The sequence below is a fragment of the Artibeus jamaicensis genome, unplaced genomic scaffold (assembly GCF_021234435.1).
Source record: "Artibeus jamaicensis isolate MK-2021 breed Jamaican fruit bat unplaced genomic scaffold, CSHL_Jam_final contig_1715, whole genome shotgun sequence".
NCBI lineage: Eukaryota > Metazoa > Chordata > Mammalia > Chiroptera > Phyllostomidae > Artibeus > Artibeus jamaicensis.
Genome location: NW_026521335.1, coordinates 44326 through 62706, shown reverse-complemented (window position 1 = coordinate 62706; position 18381 = coordinate 44326). Strand labels below are relative to the sequence as shown.

The window sequence follows — 18381 nt, the reverse complement described above, 5'->3', positions numbered from 1 at the left end:
TGTGGTATACATACAGAAAAACGCACACATCTTCAGTGGATTTTCACATATGTACTCGCCCTTATAGTCACCATCCGGGCCAAGATGTAATATGTCAGTGCCTAGAAGGCTCCTTCGTGCCCCTGCAGTCAATTCCCGCTTCCCAGAGGCAACCGCTATGTTCTCTATCACTGTAGCTTAATTTGCTTTTTCTTGAACTTTGAGTATGTGCTCTTTTTGGTCTGGCTTCTTTTCATTATTTGTTTGTGAGACCTTTTTTTATGTCATTGCATATATTAGTTCAGTCTTAAAAATTGTTACATAACACTCCCTTATACCAACATACCACTGTTTGTTCACCCAAGTTTAACCCCATTTTCTGGTTGCTAGTTGAAGTTTTTGAATATTACAAATAAAGCTCCTGTGAAAATACTTGTGCTTGTCTTTCTATGGGACAGAGGCATTCATTTCTTGCCAGATCAGATCAGATTTGTTTTTAGAGCATCAGCTGACTGCCGAGAATACATTTTAGGGGAGCAAGATTGGAAGCAGGGAAGTCAGTTCAGAGGCTGCTGCAGTAGCGAAGGACAGATGATGGGGGCTTAGACGACGGAAGTGATGGAGCTGGCGAGGCCTGGTGGGTTTGGAACACATTTTGAAGATAGGGCTGACAAGACCTGCTGATGTAGAGGTGAGAAAGGAAGGAACATCTTAGTGAAGAGATAATCCATGATGACCTCAGTCAGAACTTTGTTTATGGGCCTGTTCAGTGTGAGAAGCTTCAGGGGCATCCACTTGGTGGTGCTGGATGGACAGATGGAGGTTTCGAGTTCGGGCTTGGGGGAGAGGTCTGTGCTGGAGACAAGGTGGGAATCACCAGCATATAGACAGCGCTAAAGTCGTGGGACGACCTGAGGTGGGCAAGGAGGAGAGAGTAGGGGGAAGCGGGGAAGGGCCCTGGACAACCCTAGTGTTAATGGACCCAGCAGAGGAGACCGAAGGAGTGGCTGGTGAGGTTGGTGAGGTGCTTGAGGCCTTGGTAGCTGGGAGAAACAATAAAGGCTTTCCTCAGAACTTAAAAAGAAAATACAGACTTTCTCTTTAGGAGTACACGATTTCTATTTTAGCAAGTAATGGATCAGTGGAGAGTCTTCAAAGTCACCTTAAAGAGAAGAAACGGCTCCCTGCCAGCAGAATCTGGCTATAACCCAGTTGAAAATATTAACATACTTAAACAGAGAATGTGTCAACCTTGAAGAGGGGTCAGCAGTGAAAGCCTGCTAAAGGGGGAGTCCTGCCACCCACGTGGGCACAGCTGTTCCAAGTGCCATTCTGGAAAGGGTGCTTCAGCCAACAGAGTAGTCTAGGGACACTGGCCAGGCTGTTCATAACAGAAATGGGGGTGGAAGATTGTAGCCAAGAAGAGTTTTCTGAACCCATTGGCACGACTCCTTACTGGCGATGGCCAGATGCCACTAAAGATACAAATACTCGTGTTCAGTTACATCACTGTGCTTTCATACATAGACATTATGATTCCGATTAGGCTTAAGGGAGAGAATGGGCTGGACATGCAGACCTGAGTTTTCATTCTGAGTGGCAGTTCAAGTTCTCATGGTAAATTAATACATATATGTTTTGGATTTATATTTCAGTAAATTGTATACTTTGTTGGCACAATGAGTATTTCCCAGATATAGCCTTGGAGTCCCTGAAACCCAGGTCCTCATCCGTGTCAGAGGCAAATTCAACACCACAAATGCTGCCTGTGAGGTCTCTTGGGATATAGCCTGCCAGTTCTCACCACACCCCAGCACTGTTAGATCTGAAAGGGATCTGGTACCTCTCATCCGAGCCTCCCCCTTCCCAGATGAGAAAACTGAGTTTCGGAAAGCTGGAGAACCTGACCAAAAGCCCTTAGCTTGTGAGAAGTGAGAAACCCAGGTCAGCGCCCCTGGTCAGTGCTGTCTAAAATGTCCTGCAGCCTCACCTGGAACAGATGGACACATGCAGCATGTGCACCCCCAGACCACCATAGAGCCCCTCACCCCTGAAGCAGAATGCTCACCGAGTCCTGGATCTTTGAGCCCAGGTTATTGGTACAGGGACCAAGGAATGGAAAGAACGGAAACCAATTCACTCCTTCCTGCTCTGGAAACAGGAGTGTGTGTACACTTGTATGTTGTGTGTGTGCACATGTGCGTGTGTATGTGTGAGAAGAAAGTGGAGAAGATTTTTGAGGGAGTACCTTTTCGAGTCATTGGAACAAATGAATAGGCAGGGAGATGTCCAGTTGGCCGGGCCCATAAAACCCAGTTTCTCAGTACTCACCTCCGCTGCCACCCACTGAATGGAGGATGGGGGGGTCTCCATGTGAATAATCTGGACTGTCTCTGGAAAGAGATGGCAGGGATCCAGGAGTCTGCCTCTGGCAGCTCAGGATGGAAGCCACACCTCGGTATCCCTGCTTTCTCTAAACCAGCCAGGTTATTGGTACAGGTACTGCTTTCTCTAAAACGGCCAGGTTATTGACGTCTGAGCACTCCGCACTTGGGAGGGGGTTGTGGGGAAGGGAAGTGCTTTGAAGGAGGTGAGAGGCCCTAAAATATGTGGGTCCTGCCATTCTGGGCCTGGGGTGCCAAGGAGGGGGTTGCCTCAGTCACCACCTGCAGTTCTGTCCTCCCACTTGTCTCCCTGAGAACACGATTTCCTTCCTTAGTTTCGTTCTTTTACTAGGAAGGGGCTGGGAAGGGCTGTGCTGTGTGTCATCTCCAGCTGTCCCTGTGACAACCCCCCCCCCCAGTCCTTCATCATCTCTCCCTGGTGCCCCAGTCCCTCCCCATCCTTTTTCCTTCTGCCCCCCACCCCAACAATGGTCTCTCCCGGTGCTCGGCGGCGGGGGGGGGGGGGTTGGAGGCGGGGCCGGAGCGCGTGGGGGGGGCAGGTCTGCATTGCCGCTTCCCGGGGACCCGGAGCAGTCGCGGCTGCCGCCCGCCCCGCGGCCGGGACCCTTGCCCTCCGCGGGACGCCCCCGCCCGAGGGAGCCGGCCCAGGTGAGACCCCTCCTCGGCCTCGCACCTGCCCCCCGCCCGGGGCAGAAGCATCCTGGCCTTGCAGCCATTTTTTCCTCCGATGCTCGCTGGGGGGTGGGTGACCGTGCCCGCCTTAGGGGCGAGGGGACGGGTAGTGGCCTGAATGGACATTTATTTCCGTTGCTGTGCCGATTTTAAAAATACATGTTTTAGTGGGTATACATGGAGAAGGGGTGTTTTCTCCACTCCCCTCCTCAGATGTGGACGGGGGCGACGGGGAGGGGGGCGCTTGTCAGGCAGAAGAGGTTTCCCTGAAACTCCAGTCCCCCCCTCCCCTTGGCGGCTCCCCACCCCCCAACCCAGTGATCGCTGACCTTGGCTGGGGCCCGAGGATGGACGCTGCCTCAGTCTGCCCGCCCGGCCTGGGTGGGGGTGGGGGCGGCGGAGGAAGGGCAGGTGAAGGGGGAGGGAAGGGGGCGAAGGATGGAGATGCTGGGAGGATGGAGGCGGTCGGGGCGGGCGCGCGGAGGTGGGTCCGGGGACAGTCGCTCCCGCGGGGGGGGGGAAGGGGTGTCCAGCGACGACGGGCACTTGATCAGCCGCGGACCAAGGTGAGGGGAGGCGCTGAGAATCGGTCCAGTCAATTCTGGGGGCTCGTCTCTCCCAGGCGATAGAGGCCGGGTGGGGGCGGGGGTCGCCGCGAAGGCCCGCGGGGAAGGTCTGTGTGCCTGCGGCGCGTCGAGGTCTCCTCCTTCACCCCGCCTGTCAGCCCTCCCTGTTCCAGCGCGTGCATTCTCTGCTGACACCCCTCTCCCCCTCCGAACGTGGATGCTCCATCTTCCTGGGTGGGATGCAGGGAGGGGAGGTTCCGCCTTGGCTCTCCCGGGGTGGGGGCTGAGGCTCGGTTGCCTGGCTGTAACAAGGACTACCTCACGGTAGTCCCCTCCTCCCCTCCCCCCCTCCCCCGGATGTTTTGGTAAGTGACTGTTTTTTAATGACCTTGTTACCTAGGGTGCACTTGGGAATCCGGGTGGTGCCCGAAGTCAGGTGCCTTGATTGGGGAGTGGGCCTCTGGAACCCTCTCTTCTCCAGGGATGAGCGACTTGTCCTGAACTGCACTATTTGCTCAGGAGTCCTGGCCCCCCACTCCTCTGCCGAGAATCTCTTGGGCACATTTGTCCAGTCAGGTGAAGCCAGCCAACCTGAAAGGGCTGTGTAACCCTGGGTCTTGTGTGCTTTTAGCCTCCACCTCTCCAAGTCTTGTCTCTCTCCCACAGGCTTAGCCACCTTGTGCTTCTTCGGCGCTAAAAATAGCATCACTTTCTCACCAGCTCAAAAAATTTGTCTTCTTCCTCTTCCTCCCGACCTCCCGGGCTCGTTGGCCCCCCAGGGAGCTGGCTGTTGAGCCGTCTTATCCTGCTGTGGCTGTGGGGCCCTCCTCTGCCCTACATGTGCCCTCAGGGGTAAACAGTGTCAGCCAACCTTGGGTATGGCTCCTGGTGGTCCACGTGCCTCCTTCGGGGTTTGGGGGGAGATCCTAGCTGGGAAGGAAAGGGGAGGGAAGCGAATTGCCATGCAGTGAGGGGATTCCAGAGTGTCCTTTCCTGGGGGGTGGTTTGGGCCCCAATCCGCAAGAAAGGCTGACATAGGGGTCACTGGTACTGGGCATCGTGGTCCACTGCTCACATCTGTGCTGAACGTGTAAGGTGCTGCTTGCCCGTGCTTCTCTCTGAACCACATAGTATTACCTACCCCCGTTCTCCCAGGGCTACTGTGTGTGTGTGTCTGTGTGTGTGTGTGTGTGTGAGAGAGAGAGAGAGAGAGAGACATTTAATGAAGGCAAAAAAGGAGGCATGATATTTTAGGGGAATGATCTCTGATGAGAGTCTAGTTCTGCTTCCTCCACTTTTATGAAGGAAGTGGGGGTTCTCCTATGTCTCCCTCTGGAGGATGTCTTTTCTCGGGGGGGAGGCTCCAGGCCCCCTTCATTCTTCACCAGCCTCCTACGCAATGCGGTATTTGTGGACTCCTTTTCTTTAGACTCCCAGAGGAGGAGCAGAAAGGATTGAGGGGGATTAGGAAGGGAGGCCCTGGAGGAGTGAGGTGTGGCTATGGACTTGAGACCCCTCACGTTGGAAGTGTCTGTTCAATCACCTCCGTTCCCACCCCGGTGTGAGGCGGCCTGTGTAGAACATGCTGAAGAAAGGCGGCAGCCCCCAGTCATTACTTGTCTCAGCTTCTGATCCATCCTCTTCTCCATGGCTCGGGTTCCAGGGCTCCCTTTTTCCGAGCCTTCCCTTTTTGTCTGGCTGCAGACAATGTGGGCCCAGCTGCTGGAAGTTGTGTGAACACAGACAGACAGCCGGGCTGTGGGACTGTTTACTTTTGAAGGGTGCGGGACAACAGCACCCAAGTATGACCCCCGCACTTTCTCCTGGCTGTTTCCTGCTGCATTCACATTTTTCAATGTAATAGGAAGAAAACTAATATTTATAGAACATTTGCTGTGAGATTAAATTCCCACATGGACTTGGACAAATAGAGATGATTATTATCCCCAGTTTAAATGGAAGGACACTGAGGCCTCAGGAAGTTAAGTAACCTGCCCAAGATTGGTTCGTGAGGTCCGCAAGCAGCAGAGCTGGATTTCAGCTGGCGGCGCCTCACTGTGTACCTTGCGCTGAAGCAGCTTCCTGTGGGCCAGCTTCCCTTTCTGCTGCCCACCCTGAAGAGAACCCAGGAGGGGCTTTTTCTGGGGTCTCATGAGGGAGTGGAGGGCATCTCGCTATAGCATTATCACCACAAAGTAATAACTAATATTAATTCATCACTTTGTTTGTGCCAGGTACTATGGTAAGGAGCTTATATGCATTATGTTGTTTAATCCTTGCTTTCTCCTTCTTGAGTAAGAGAAAACTGAGGCTTGGATGTTCAGAGACTTGCCTGTGGTCCCTTAGCTAGAAAGGGCTGAAGCAGGAAGTCAAACCCAAGTCTGTCTGACTCTGGAAGCTGAGTGTTTATCACAGGGCCACGTTGGGAGAAGACCTCTCCTTGGGAGGTGTGTAAACATGGGAGCTGCGGACTTGGGAAACTCTGCCTTCAGATGCCATCAGTGGTGAAGGCAACAGGTGGATGACTTGGTCCTCCGTCTACACCTTCTCCCCGAGCTCCACCCTCAGGAAAACTCTGATCAGATTAGAGGAGGGGACTCTGGTGTCTCATATTTCCTGTTTTATTCTTTGCAGGCTGGCGTCTGGTAAAGGAAGGGATCTGCTTTTGATGTGAGGTGGAGGGAGGGTCAGGAGAGGAGCTCCAGGTAAATGACCGTGACTCAGGAGCAAATCCTGTGGATCTAGCCTCCAAGGTCAAAGTAACGGGGTTTATAGTGAATGACCTGCAGTTGGCACAAATAGTCATCCCTTTTTACTGAGTTCGGGCGTCAAGGAAGGACACCATCTCTGTGCCACGTGGTGCAGGTAGGGCTCTGGGGTGACAGGAGCTCCATATTGGCCTTCTGTACCCTCTTAGGTCCTGCAACCTCTTTTCTCCCCCTCTTATTGCTTCTAGATCCTCAGTGGTGCCTGGAAGAGAAGCGGGCGGCTTTTCCTGAGTTATCCTGGCTCCCCAGCTTCGCCCCCACAAGCTGGCTCCCCCTCCCTTCCCCATTCCCCTTCTCCCCCTCTCCCTTCCCTATGCACCCAACTGACCTGGGTGTAGGCCCAACCTCCTCTCCCACCTTTCTTCTTCCGGACACTCACTGGCCAGGTCCTATTTTCTCCTACTCTGTGCCCAAATATACGTGCACACGCTTCAGCTAAGTAACTGGGAGAAGGGCTTTCTGACTCGCCAGTCCTTGAGCAAAAGTTGAATAAGCAGCGGAGCGTCGGGGAGACCCGTCATGGAAGAGGGCTTCAGAGACCGGGCAGCTTTCATCCGTGGGGCCAAAGACATTGCCAAGGAAGTCAAGAAGCACGCAGCCAAGAAGGTGGTGAAGGGCCTGGACAGAGTCCAGGACGAATATTCCCGCAGATCCTACTCGCGCTTTGAGGAGGATGATGATGACGATGACTTCCCTGCCCCCGCTGACGGCTATTACCGTGGGGAAGGGGCCCAGGACGAGGAGGAAGGCGGTGCATCCAGCGACGCCACCGAGGGCCACGACGAGGATGATGAGATCTACGAGGGGGAATATCAGGGCATCCCCCGGGCAGAGTCCGGGGGAAAAGGCGAGCGTATGGCCGATGGGGCACCCCTGGCTGGAGTGAGGGGAGGCTTGGGTGATGGGGAGGGTCCCCCTGGGGGCCGAGGGGAAGCACAGCGGCAGAAAGAACGGGAAGAACTGGCCCAGCAGTACGAAGCCATCCTCCGGGAGTGTGGCCACGGCCGCTTCCAGTGGACACTCTACTTTGTGCTTGGTCTGGCGCTGATGGCTGATGGTGTTGAGGTCTTTGTGGTGGGCTTCGTGCTGCCCAGCGCTGAGAAAGACATGTGCCTCTCTGACTCCAACAAAGGCATGCTGGGTAAGAAACGGGGTGGGGGTGGGGTGCTCGAGGCCCGTTCTGCCCCAAACACTCCATGCCCCTGAGAACTCCCGTCCTCACTGCTGCGCCCTAGGCCCCTGCTCTCAAAATGTCTCCAGAGGGCTCAGGGTTCCTCTGTGCTCTCCCCCTACACATGCTCTCCTCTTGGGCTCCAGTCACAGTGAGGTTGTTTGTGCAAGAGGGACCTGGGAGAGGACGGCTGGGCTGGGGCCCTGGGTGGTTGGGTGGTGGTCTGCTTAGTTAGTTCTGCAGGAGGTGGCCATGGTGGGTGGGACCCCAATTGACTTCAGAGCCTCCCCTCTCCTTATCTTTCCCTGATGGAGGGAACAAGAAGTCAGTATGACATGGGAAGGGTCAGTTTGGGGTGGTGGAGGTAGGGGAAGAATCCTGGGCCTGCCTGCGGCCCGAGAAGCTCTTGGTCAGCCGTGGGAGTCGGGGGCCAGTGAGTGGTCTCTGTTGGTCCTGCCTGGTGGGGACCCCGAGGGAGGAAACTCCTAGACTCAGGAAGGATCTCAGTCTTGCTCTGCCACCAAGTTGTCATGAGCTCTTGGGCAAGTCTCTTCCCCAGCGCTTGGCTTAGGCGTGGGTAAAACGTAGAGTTTGGAGTAGATGATTTTTAAGATCGAGTCCAACTCTGAATTTATGAAGGAAGTGAGAAACAGGATGGTGTTAGGACCAGAAAAGTATTGTGATCACAAGGAGTAAAGGATGGATTTTGTGGGGAGGATTTCCTGGGAGGAGTCAAGGGCGGGAGCTCTTCTCCCAGGGTCAGTAAAAGACACTCCTGCTACTCTGAGGGCCGCAAGGCAGGGAGGATGGAGGGGACCCTGGGCGGGCCTGGGAACGTAGGCAGATCCATCCTCATTCCAGGCAAGCCATAGATGGGGGTACTGTGTGTGTGTGTGTGTGTGTGTGTGTGTGTGTGTAAGGCAAGAGAGAGAGAGAAGTGAGAGTGAGCAAGAGAGAGAGAGAGGGGGAGAGAAAGGAGAATTCTGGGGTTCTACTGTGCTGTTTTCCTGCCTTTGAACTGCTGGTCTGCAGAGATGGCTGTCTATCTCTGCCTCCACAATTCACCTTCTCTCACCTGCTCTCACTGCTGGGTGGACTTAGCTTCTTGCAGTCCTTTAGGTCCTTGGTCCATTCTGTTGCCATTTCAGATCATTTCATGTTCAGCGAGTGGGAGAACGGGAGCGGGTCTGCTCATGCTCCTCCCGCCTCTGCTTCCCTCCTTCCAGGCCTCATCGTCTACCTGGGCATGATGGTGGGAGCCTTCCTCTGGGGCGGCCTGGCTGATCGGCTGGGCCGGAGGCAGTGTCTGCTCATCTCGCTCTCAGTCAACAGCGTCTTCGCCTTTTTCTCATCTTTTGTCCAGGGTTATGGCACTTTCCTCTTTTGCCGCCTCCTTTCTGGGGTTGGGTGAGTGTCCACCTCCTAAGCCCCTGAGGACAGGAGTGTGCTGTGGTGACTGTGGTAAGCCTAAGGCCCAGCACAGTGCCGGGTCCACCAGATGCACTTCAGTTATGTATGAATTGAATGAAAGAATTCCTTTCCCCTCCCACCATCTTCAGGCCGGCTTCTCCCTGTCCAGGACACGCCCACTGCCTGTCCAGAATGCCCGCCCATGTCTGGTCCACTCCTGAGTCCTCCACCCCACCTTTTAGTTCCATTCTGAGCCTGACTCCACAAAGAAGCCTAGTGGGTCTCACTCTCACCCTAGGGCACCTGTGGACCCTTGAGTTACTCCCTTCCCAGAACCTACCTATTTCCTGCAGCTGAAGCCTTGGCCTGCCCCACTCCTGCACTCTGCCTGCATGCCCTCTCCCCTCGTTTCTGAGCTCTTTTCTGGCCTGCTCCCACAGACCCGCCACCCTCAGACTCTTCTTTGCCCATCTGAGTTTTTTGGGGGGAAGGGGCAACTTTCCTTTTTTCTTTATTTATCTTCCCTCCCTCCCAACTCTACTGTCTTCTAGATTCAATGTTTGTCCATCCCTTCCCTTTCCCGGAGACCTGCTGCCTTGTTCCCAGGGTCCCGGGAGTGGGTGCTTGGTGGCTGGTGGTGAGGAAGCTTGTAGAGCACTAGGGGTGAGAAGGAGGAATCTCTTTAGAAAGTCAGGATGGGCCTGGGGGATCCAGAGCACTGGGGCAGGAGATCAGGAATGTGGCAGTTTTCCAATGCTGAATTCTTGCAATGCCCTCCAGGATTGGAGGGTCCATCCCCATTGTCTTCTCCTATTTCTCGGAGTTCCTGGCCCAAGAGAAGCGTGGGGAGCATTTGAGCTGGCTCTGCATGTTCTGGATGATCGGTGGAGTGTACGCAGCTGCTATGGCCTGGGCCATCATCCCGCACTACGGTGAGCAGCCGGCAGGGACTGCACCGCAGACTGTCTCCCCACCTCCTGTGCTCCCTGTGATGGGACGCCCCCCAGCCAGTGGCCTCTCTGCTGACTTTGACTGTCCCTGCCAGGGTGGAGCTTTCAGATGGGGTCCGCTTACCAGTTTCACAGCTGGAGGGTCTTTGTCCTGGTCTGCGCCTTTCCTTCTGTGTTTGCCATCGGGGCTCTGACCACACAGCCTGAGAGTCCCCGCTTCTTCCTGGAGGTGACTGGGCTGGGGCTGGGCTGGGGCAGGGCAGTAGGGGCTCCTGTGCTCGCGCGCCACTGTGGGTTTGACTTGATGCCATGGAGCTGCCTTTCTTTCTCATGGGGTTCATACTCTGTGGTACTTTATCTTCCTTCGTTTGTATGGAATAGCTCTCTGGAAGGGTTCTGTGGTGAAGAAACCAGGGGACCTGTTCAACCATGGGCAGCTTAAAATTTTACAGGCCCTGACTTTATTGCTCCAGAGAAGCTTCTCCCCCCACCCCTGACTCTCCACTCCAACTTTATCTTGGTCCAGCAGGGTTAGGATGCTGCCCCTTTTCTGACTGCACGCTTGCCCAACCTCATCATTTGCCTCGTTTTGTTTTCTTTTTCTGTTGTACTGAGGGGTCCCTAGGACCTGTGCTCGTATATCTCTCTGGGACCTGCCCCCTGGCAACTCTTGCCCGATTCTGATTATATCTTGCTTGGGGCTCTTTCAGAGTGTGTGACTGGTGTGCCCATAGGTCAGAGGTTGGGGAGGGAGCCTTGTTGTGTTCTAGGATTCCAGGAGCCAGGTGGGAGGGAGGGTGTATATGACCCAGGGTCAGGGAGAGGCTAACCTGGGTGTGGGGATTCTCTCGGCTCTAGAACGGGAAGCATGATGAGGCCTGGATGGTGCTGAAGCAAGTTCATGACACCAACATGCGAGCCAAGGGGCATCCTGAGCGCGTCTTCTCGGTAAGCCACAGCCCTGCCCCCAAGTCCTCTAAGCCACTTCATCCCAACCCCTGCCTGGCCCCTCTCTGGACACCCCCACCTTCCGAGGCATTTCTGATCACACTCTCCATCAAGGGCATCTATCTCTTAGGGTACCCTTTCCACCCCTACCTCCCATTTCGCTACTGCAGGAGAAGCTGAGGCACCTGGAAGGGGCTGGGAAATACAGACTAGGTGACTGCTCACCTTTCTCTTGGCCCCAGGTAACCCACATTAAGACGATTCATCAGGAGGATGAGTTGATTGAGATCCAGTCAGACACGGGGACCTGGTACCAGCGCTGGGGAGTCCGGGCATTGAGCCTGGGGGGGCAGGTAATGGGGGATTGGGTGGTGGAGAGAAAGAAGGGAGTGGGAGGGAGGAGGAGGAAGGCAAGGCGTGAGCCTGTGTGGGGGTGATGGGTAACTGAAGGGAGGTGGCAGGGCAGGAACAGGGGACATAGAAGTGCTAGAAGTTAGTGTGGCCACTGTCTGACTTTGTTCTATTCTGTCTAGGTTTGGGGGAATTTCCTCTCCTGTTTTGGTCCAGAATATCGACGCATCACTCTGATGATGATGGGTGTGTGGTTCACCATGTCGTTCAGGTGAGAAGCTGCGTGGGGTGGGTAGTACGTGGCAGACGTGATGGTGTGTGGGTTGGGAGAGAAGTGGGAAAAATGGAAATAAAGGGGGCGGACACTGAGGGAAGGTGCTGTTTGGATCCCCTCTGATCCTCCAGCCTGTTCCTCTACTCCATTCATGAATCCAGCAAACTTGTATTAGGAGCTGAACGGTATTAAGTTTCTGTTCTGTGCCAGGTGCTGGGCTGGGCTGAAATGATGTGGTCCCAAGCCTCACGAAATTTACATCTTGGGCAGGGGCAGGGAACTAGCATAAAGCAGAGTGATGAGGGCCACTTGGAGGGAAGTACAGAGTGTTCTGGGAGCACAGGAGAGGGCTTCCCAGGCCAGATCTGAGTCCTGAAGGATGAATGGGAGTTCGGCTGAGGGTGGGTTGGGGAGGATGTTTTAGGCAGAGGGAAGAACAAATGTGTGGAAGCTAAAGAGTGTGGTAGGAGGGTTAGGAGAACCACAGCAATTGGGGAAGGGAGGAATGGAGAGAGGTGAGACTGGAGAGGTGAACAAGGCCCTGATAGGGGCTGCCCCTCGGTGTCCCCCTCGTTCCGGACTGCCTCGTTCAAGTCTCTGAACCCTGTCTGATTCCATCGCCCTTGACTCTTCAGTTACTATGGCCTGACTGTCTGGTTTCCTGACATGATCCGCCACCTCCAGGCGGTGGACTATGCAGCCCGCACCAAAGTGTTTCCTGGAGAGCGTGTAGAGCACGTGACTTTTAACTTCACCCTGGAGAATCAGATCCACCGAGGGGGACAGTACTTCAATGACAAGTATGTGGGGACCTTCACAATGTACTCTTCCTCTGCCCCTTTGACCCCTTGTTTCTTTTACGAGCCTGGGAGTTTTGGGATAGGTATTTCAGGGCCATGGCCTGTGGTTTCTCCTCAACGCCACAGCTTCCCATCACTTCACCAAGGGAGTGAGCCTTGGGGGAGGGGCGAGGATGAGGGAGTGCCCTCACCATCCTGGTCTTCCAGGTTCATCGGGCTGCGTCTGAAGTCAGTGATCTTCGAGGATTCCCTGTTTGAGGAGTGCTATTTCGAGGATGTCACGTCCAGCAACACATTTTTCCGCAACTGCACATTCATCAACACCGTGTTCTACAACACTGGTAAGGTGGAGTGGCTGGTGGCTGCCAGCCCAGGGGGCTGGGTGGACCTAGGGGAAGGGTCCAGGGCTCAGGGTGCTCAAGCTGAGCTCTCTGGAGCGTTAGAGGAAAGTGGTATGGGGTCTGCTGGCTACACCAGTAACTCCAAAAGTCTAATGGAAACCGAACATTTTCCTGTGACAGCTAGGATATCTGACAAAAGAATCCAGTTCCTGTGCCTTTGCCCGGAATTAAAACACCTCTGTGTGGTAGCAGTAACGTGCTTTTGAAGGGGGCAAAAATCGTTCACAGCGGTGTTCTTGGGGAAAAAAGAAAAGCAATGAAAGAGGTGTTTGGTGGGGAAAAGGTTGGGAATCATTGCGTCGGTCCGTTACTTACACGGCGGTTCTCACATTGTACGCACATGAAATGCTGGCATTGTAGGCAGGGCTTTCCCTCCTCCGAGGGGGTCCTGGGTGAGTTTCCCACCTTGCAGGAGAAAGTAATGGGTAGGACTTGTAATGATTTTAAATATTTTTCTCAGTAATTTCCCCTAAACCTATGGTATCACTAATACTCAGGAGGGTGGACAAAAAGAATGAACAGGAAGGTCATTGATAAGAAAACTTGGAAACGGTCACCCTGTTACACTTGGTAGCCCAGGGGCCTTTTCTGCCGTAGTGAGTTCTGTGTCCCGTGGTGATGCTATCAGGTGTTTTGCAATGAGTGCCAACCCCACAAAGGCAGAGCCCCGAGCAGTAGTGGCCTCCCGCTCTCCTTTGACGTGACCGCCTGCCTCTCTTGACCTTCACCCCAGACCTGTTTGAGTACAAGTTTGTGAACAGCCGCCTGGTGAACAGCACGTTCCTGCACAACAAAGAAGGCTGCCAGTTAGATGTGACAGGGACGGGCGAAGGCGCCTACATGGTCTACTTTGTCAGCTTCTTGGGGACCCTGGCTGTGCTTCCTGGGAATATCGTGTCTGCCCTGCTCATGGACAAGATTGGCAGGCTCCGAATGCTTGGTAAGGAGAGGCCTGGCTGTGGTGTCGGAACCGATTAGGGTGCTGGGGGGAGGGGAGACGGTCAGCAGGCTTTTCTCCTCAGTCTGCGGGAGAGCCTCGCCAGAGAAGGTTCTCTCGCTCATGTCTTCTGCTTCGGGGGTGTCTGCAGGGTGGGCAAGGGCCGAGGCAGAAAGCTTCTCTGATGGGTAAAGGAGGGAGATGGGACAGCAAGTGGTTCGGGGCACAGGCCTGGAGGTGATAGGTTTTGAATTTCAGCTCCACCACGTACCTTGGGCAAGTTCCTTAACTTTTATGAGCCCAGGTGTCTCATCTAGAAAATGGGAGTGACAATCAAAACCTGCCTCATAGGGTTGACACATCAGATCAGTGCACCTAAAGCACGTAAGGCATCGAGTTGCTTGGCCCACGGCTGGCACTGAAGTGGTTGGTGCTGATATGGATAAGAAGAAGATTGTAAGGGAGGCTGGGATGAGTGAAAAGCCTTCCTTCTGGGGACCTTGGAAAAAGAGTGTCATCCTGGGCGGCCCTTAACACCAACTGACGGGTGCGGTGGGTGGTGAGTGGGTTCTCTTGCGGCCAGGCTCACACGCTCTCTCGCCTTTTCGTGGTTCCAGCTGGCTCCAGCGTGATGTCCTGTGTCTCCTGCTTCTTCCTGTCTTTTGGGAACAGTGAGTCAGCCATGATCGCTCTGCTCTGCCTCTTTGGGGGGGTCAGCATTGCATCCTGGAACGCGCTGGACGTGTTGACTGTCGAACTCTACCCCTCGGACAAGAGGTACTGGGAGTGCGGGCAGGGTCCTGAGGGGTGTCTGACCTGCAGCTACAGGCTGCACGCAGCCCAGGATGGCTGTGAATTCGGCTGAACCCCAAATCGTAAATTTACTTAAAACATGAGATTTTTTTTTTGGTGATTACATGTCACAATGTATTTAATGCGTGCCCCAAGACAACTCTTATTCTTCCAGTGTGGCCCAGAGACGCCAAAAGGTTGGACACCCTGGCTTAGAGGGATAGGGGAGCAGAGGGCTGAGGAAGGGGGCGCTGAATGGGAAGAGCATCTTTAGGGGTAAAAGGATACACATTCCCACTGAGTTTCTTCTCTAAGAGCTGGTTAGCGTTTATATTGATTCCTTGAAATCTTAGCTATTAACCTAATTCTCAGTCTCCTAACTCCTTGCCTCCTCCCAACTCATATATATTCCCTGTGTGCATCCCTTACCCTCTGACCTCCGTCCTTCCTCTCCCTCTTGGGCACCGCCTGCCATCTCGCCTCTACTTCCCCATGCCCCCCTTACCCCCACAAACCCTCCCCCCTTCCTTTGTCTTTCTTCCGGGCCGGCCCATCGTCTGCGCTGGGGGACCCCTGGACAGGACCACAGCCTTCGGCTTCCTGAATGCCCTGTGTAAGCTGGCAGCGGTGCTGGGAATCAGCATCTTCACGTCCTTTGTGGGAATCACCAAGGCCGCCCCCATCCTCTTTGCCTCCGCTGCCCTTGCCCTCGGTAGCTCTCTGGCCCTGAAGCTGCCTGAGACCCGGGGGCAGGTGCTGCAGTGAAGGAGGTCTCTGGGGCTTTGGGGGTGGCAGGCACACTGTGAGACCAACTTCTTCCCTCTCCCTGCCCTTCCATCCTGGCCCCCCAGAGCCCTCACCCCCACACCCCTGTGTTTGGTGTCTTAGCCTCGTGTATGTGTGTGCGTGCATGTGTGTGACTCTGTGGGCAAAGACTCCAGGGAAGGCTCCTTCATCCGGTTTCGGGATGCAGATCTACTCCCCACCCTTGACTTTGCACAAGAGAAGGCTTGGCCCCATCCTTCTCCCCCAGTGTTAGTAAGGGGGGCCTTTGCTCTTGGCTCCAGGGGCTTCAGAACAGGCTTCCTGCCTTCCCCCTCATTCCCTCTGCCTAAGCCCCTGGGAAATCATGGGCATGTGGTTATGCTGGGGGCTGGAGCTTGCTGTAGACCATGGACCAAAAGAACTTGAACTTGGAGTGGGAAGGGCCTCCAGTGCTCTCTCACGCCTCCTGTTGGATGCCAGGGGAGTAGCAATAAACCTCAGCCCCCTTGCCTCCACTTCCCTCTCAATTTAGGCTATAAGTAAGAAGCCTGAATTTTATGAAATGAGCTTTCTGAATCTTATTTATTTATATATTAAGTTCTGAGGCAGCTCATCAGGACTGTGTGTGTGTGACTGTGTGAACACATGCGTTTGTGTGTGCCATGGGGCGGGGTGTCACTATACTGTCCTAAAACATAAGCCAAGGGTAATTTCAGTGGACACACATACAACCCTGCCTTCCACAGCACCTCCTGTCATCCTGCTTCTGTGCCGGGCCTGGGAGGGAGGAGCCCTGGGCCAGGCTGGGATAAGAGTACCACACTCTAGGGAGATCTGAGGGTCCCTTCTCCCCTCTCAAGAAGCACAGGCCTCCTCTGGAGTGAGAGGCTCCACCCACTATAGCACAGAAAGTAACAGCACAGCTGCCCTCCCACCCCCCACCTGCCCCGTCATGGGCAGGGAGCAGGGGAGGGGAAGAAACCAGGTATATGGTCAAACCAGCAGATCCAAAAGCACAAGGCACTGGGGCAGGGACAGGAAGCAGGGGCCCTCCCAGCAACCCATCCAAAGTGGAGAGGTTGGGTAGTAAGCCAGGGACCCCTAGTGCAGGGACCAGAGCCTCAGTTTTCCCATCTCACCTTTCCCACACAATAGCCCTGTAGGTTAAACCGCCCCCTACCCGACCCGACTCCATGTGGCTGCTTTCTTTGGTGCACCCTCGCCACCACTGTAGCTGTGATGTGTTGTAGTTTTTAGCTGTTTGTAAAATGTTAAGTTAAAAGGAAAACAGTGAAAACAACAAAAAAAGAAAATCCAAATTCACCCTCCTCATGCTGCGTCTGGTGCCCCCACCCTCTACGGCCACTCCCCCCATTTTGTAACACCTAACCGGGTTGTGACTGTTTAACTCTTCGGTGTCTGTGCTCAAAGGCCTGCCTTCTCCTCCAGTGCCCGGTGTACGAGTGTGTGCCCTTTCCTCGCCCTTCACTTGCTGGACGCAGCCCTCTCTCCTGCACCTTTGGAGGGACCCATCCATCTCCCTTGCTCTCCTGGGGGACCCTAAATCCAATTCTGTTGATGTGAAAAAATGACATGAAAAATATTGATGAAAAATAAAAACGACCAATCCTTAAATCCAAAATGGCTCTGTCTGCTGCTCTGCCTGTCCACTTACACACACACCCAACTCTGTTTTGCCTGCTGGAAGGAAAGATGGTGAGACAGAAAAACAACTCCTTTCTCTCCCACCTGAGAGCCAGAGTAACAGGAGGCATTACACTGAGGTGTCCTCAACTCTCTCTATTCTGACCTTTCCATTTCTATACACGGAGTCTCCCAGATTTGAAGACTTGGGGTTATCTTCTACACTCAGCAGCATAAAAGACATACAGATGGCCAACAGGTATATGAAAAAATGCTCAGTGTAACTAATAATCAGGGAAATGCAAATTAAAACCCCACAAGGTATTACCTCAAACCTATCAGATGGCTATTACCAAGAAAACCCCAGAAGACAAAAATTGTTGGCAGATGTGGAAAAATGGAAATTCTTGCACATTTTTGGTGGGAATGCAAAATGGTGCAGCTGCTATGGAAAAGAATATGGAGGCTCCTAAAAAAAAAATTAAAACTAGAATTACTGTATAACGCAGCAGTCCCATTTCCAGGTACTTAACCAAAAAAAATTGAAATCAGAACCTTGGAGCACTATTTATAACAACTAAGATGTGGAAATAAGCCAAATGTCCACTGTCAGATGAATGGACAAAGAAAATGTGTATACAAATAATGGAATACTATTCAGCCTTTTAAAAAAGATTACATGGTTCATCCATGTAACATGGATGAACCACGAGAATATTATGCCAAGTCAATTAAGCCAGTCACAGAAAGAAAAGTACCGCATGATACTTATATGAGTTATCTAAAATGTCAAATTCGTACAGTTAAAGAATGGAAAGGTGGTTGCTGGAGGCTGGGGCAAGGAAATGGGAGTTCCTAATCAACAGCCATCCAGTCTCAGTTCAACGTGACGACTGAGCTACAGAGATCTGCTGTGTGACCCTGCGCCTGCACTGAGTGATAACGGGTGGCACACTGGCTAGCAAGGGGTCCGATTTATTCTGACCACAACAGATTAAAATGTATGAAAATACATTTAAAATATTAAAAAAACCTCAGAAATTAAGAGGAACTTGGAGTAATATTTCTTGTGAACAGAACCAATTTTCTCCAAATACTTTTATCTTTCCTTTTTTAAATCCTCACCTGAGGATATGTTTATTTTAGAGAGAGAAACATCGATCAGCTGCTTTCTCTATTCATCCCGACCAGGGATCAAACCTGAAAACTTCGGTGTCTGGGGCGATGCTCCAACCAACTGTGCCACCAGGCCAGGGCTAAATCCTCTTGCTTTCTACCCTCCTCCAAGTTACATCTTACTTATTTATATATATTTTTACACTTAATATTATGTTGTATTAGTTTCAGATGTATAGCACAGTGGCTAAACACATACTTTCCAAACTGTCCCGCTGACATTCCCAGTACTCTTGTCTAGAAAGATACAGATTCCACATTCCATTCTTGTGGAATCACAATCTTGTTTTTATAACAGAGGAGACCCAGAATTTTAACAAGCTCCCTTGGCAATTCTTATTTGTGAGGAAATCTACAAACCACTCTCTGGGG

At 53.2% G+C, this 18381-nt stretch overlaps 1 protein-coding gene across 4 annotated transcripts; it reads left to right on the top strand.

The window, feature by feature from the left end:
* The first annotated feature begins 2924 nt into the window (after positions 1-2924).
* On the top strand, positions 2925-16729 carry SV2A (synaptic vesicle glycoprotein 2A). Of its 4 annotated transcripts, none has more exons than XM_037167927.2 (13): positions 2925-3032; positions 6579-7531; positions 8788-8968; positions 9752-9903; positions 10017-10150; positions 10780-10869; positions 11112-11222; positions 11403-11491; positions 12130-12294; positions 12502-12635; positions 13429-13635; positions 14250-14409; positions 15006-16729. In XM_037167927.2, the coding sequence occupies exons 2-13, from the start codon at positions 6910-6912 to the stop codon at positions 15187-15189; spliced, it is 2229 nt and encodes a 742-aa protein (XP_037023822.2). In that variant the 5' UTR covers positions 2925-3032; positions 6579-6909; the 3' UTR covers positions 15190-16729. The 4 variants fall into 4 exon arrangements, with proteins under 4 accessions (XP_037023822.2, XP_053526569.1, XP_037023825.2 ...); XM_037167930.2 differs by lacking the exon at positions 2925-3032 and adding an exon at positions 6270-6487; XM_053670594.1 differs by lacking the exons at positions 6579-7531; positions 8788-8968.
* The last annotated feature ends 1652 nt before the right edge of the window (positions 16730-18381 follow it).

Excerpts from the sequence above, each read along its gene's own strand:
- SV2A (XM_037167927.2), top strand. The coding sequence starts at position 6,910 with ATGGAAGAGGGCTTCAGAGACCGGGCAGCTTTCATCCGTGGGGCCAAA. Across the intron at positions 9,904-10,016 it reads GGCCATCATCCCGCACTACG|GGTGGAGCTTTCAGATGGGG; the intron begins GTGAGCAGCCGG and ends TGTCCCTGCCAG. Across the intron at positions 10,870-11,111 it reads ATCCTGAGCGCGTCTTCTCG|GTAACCCACATTAAGACGAT; the intron begins GTAAGCCACAGC and ends TCTTGGCCCCAG.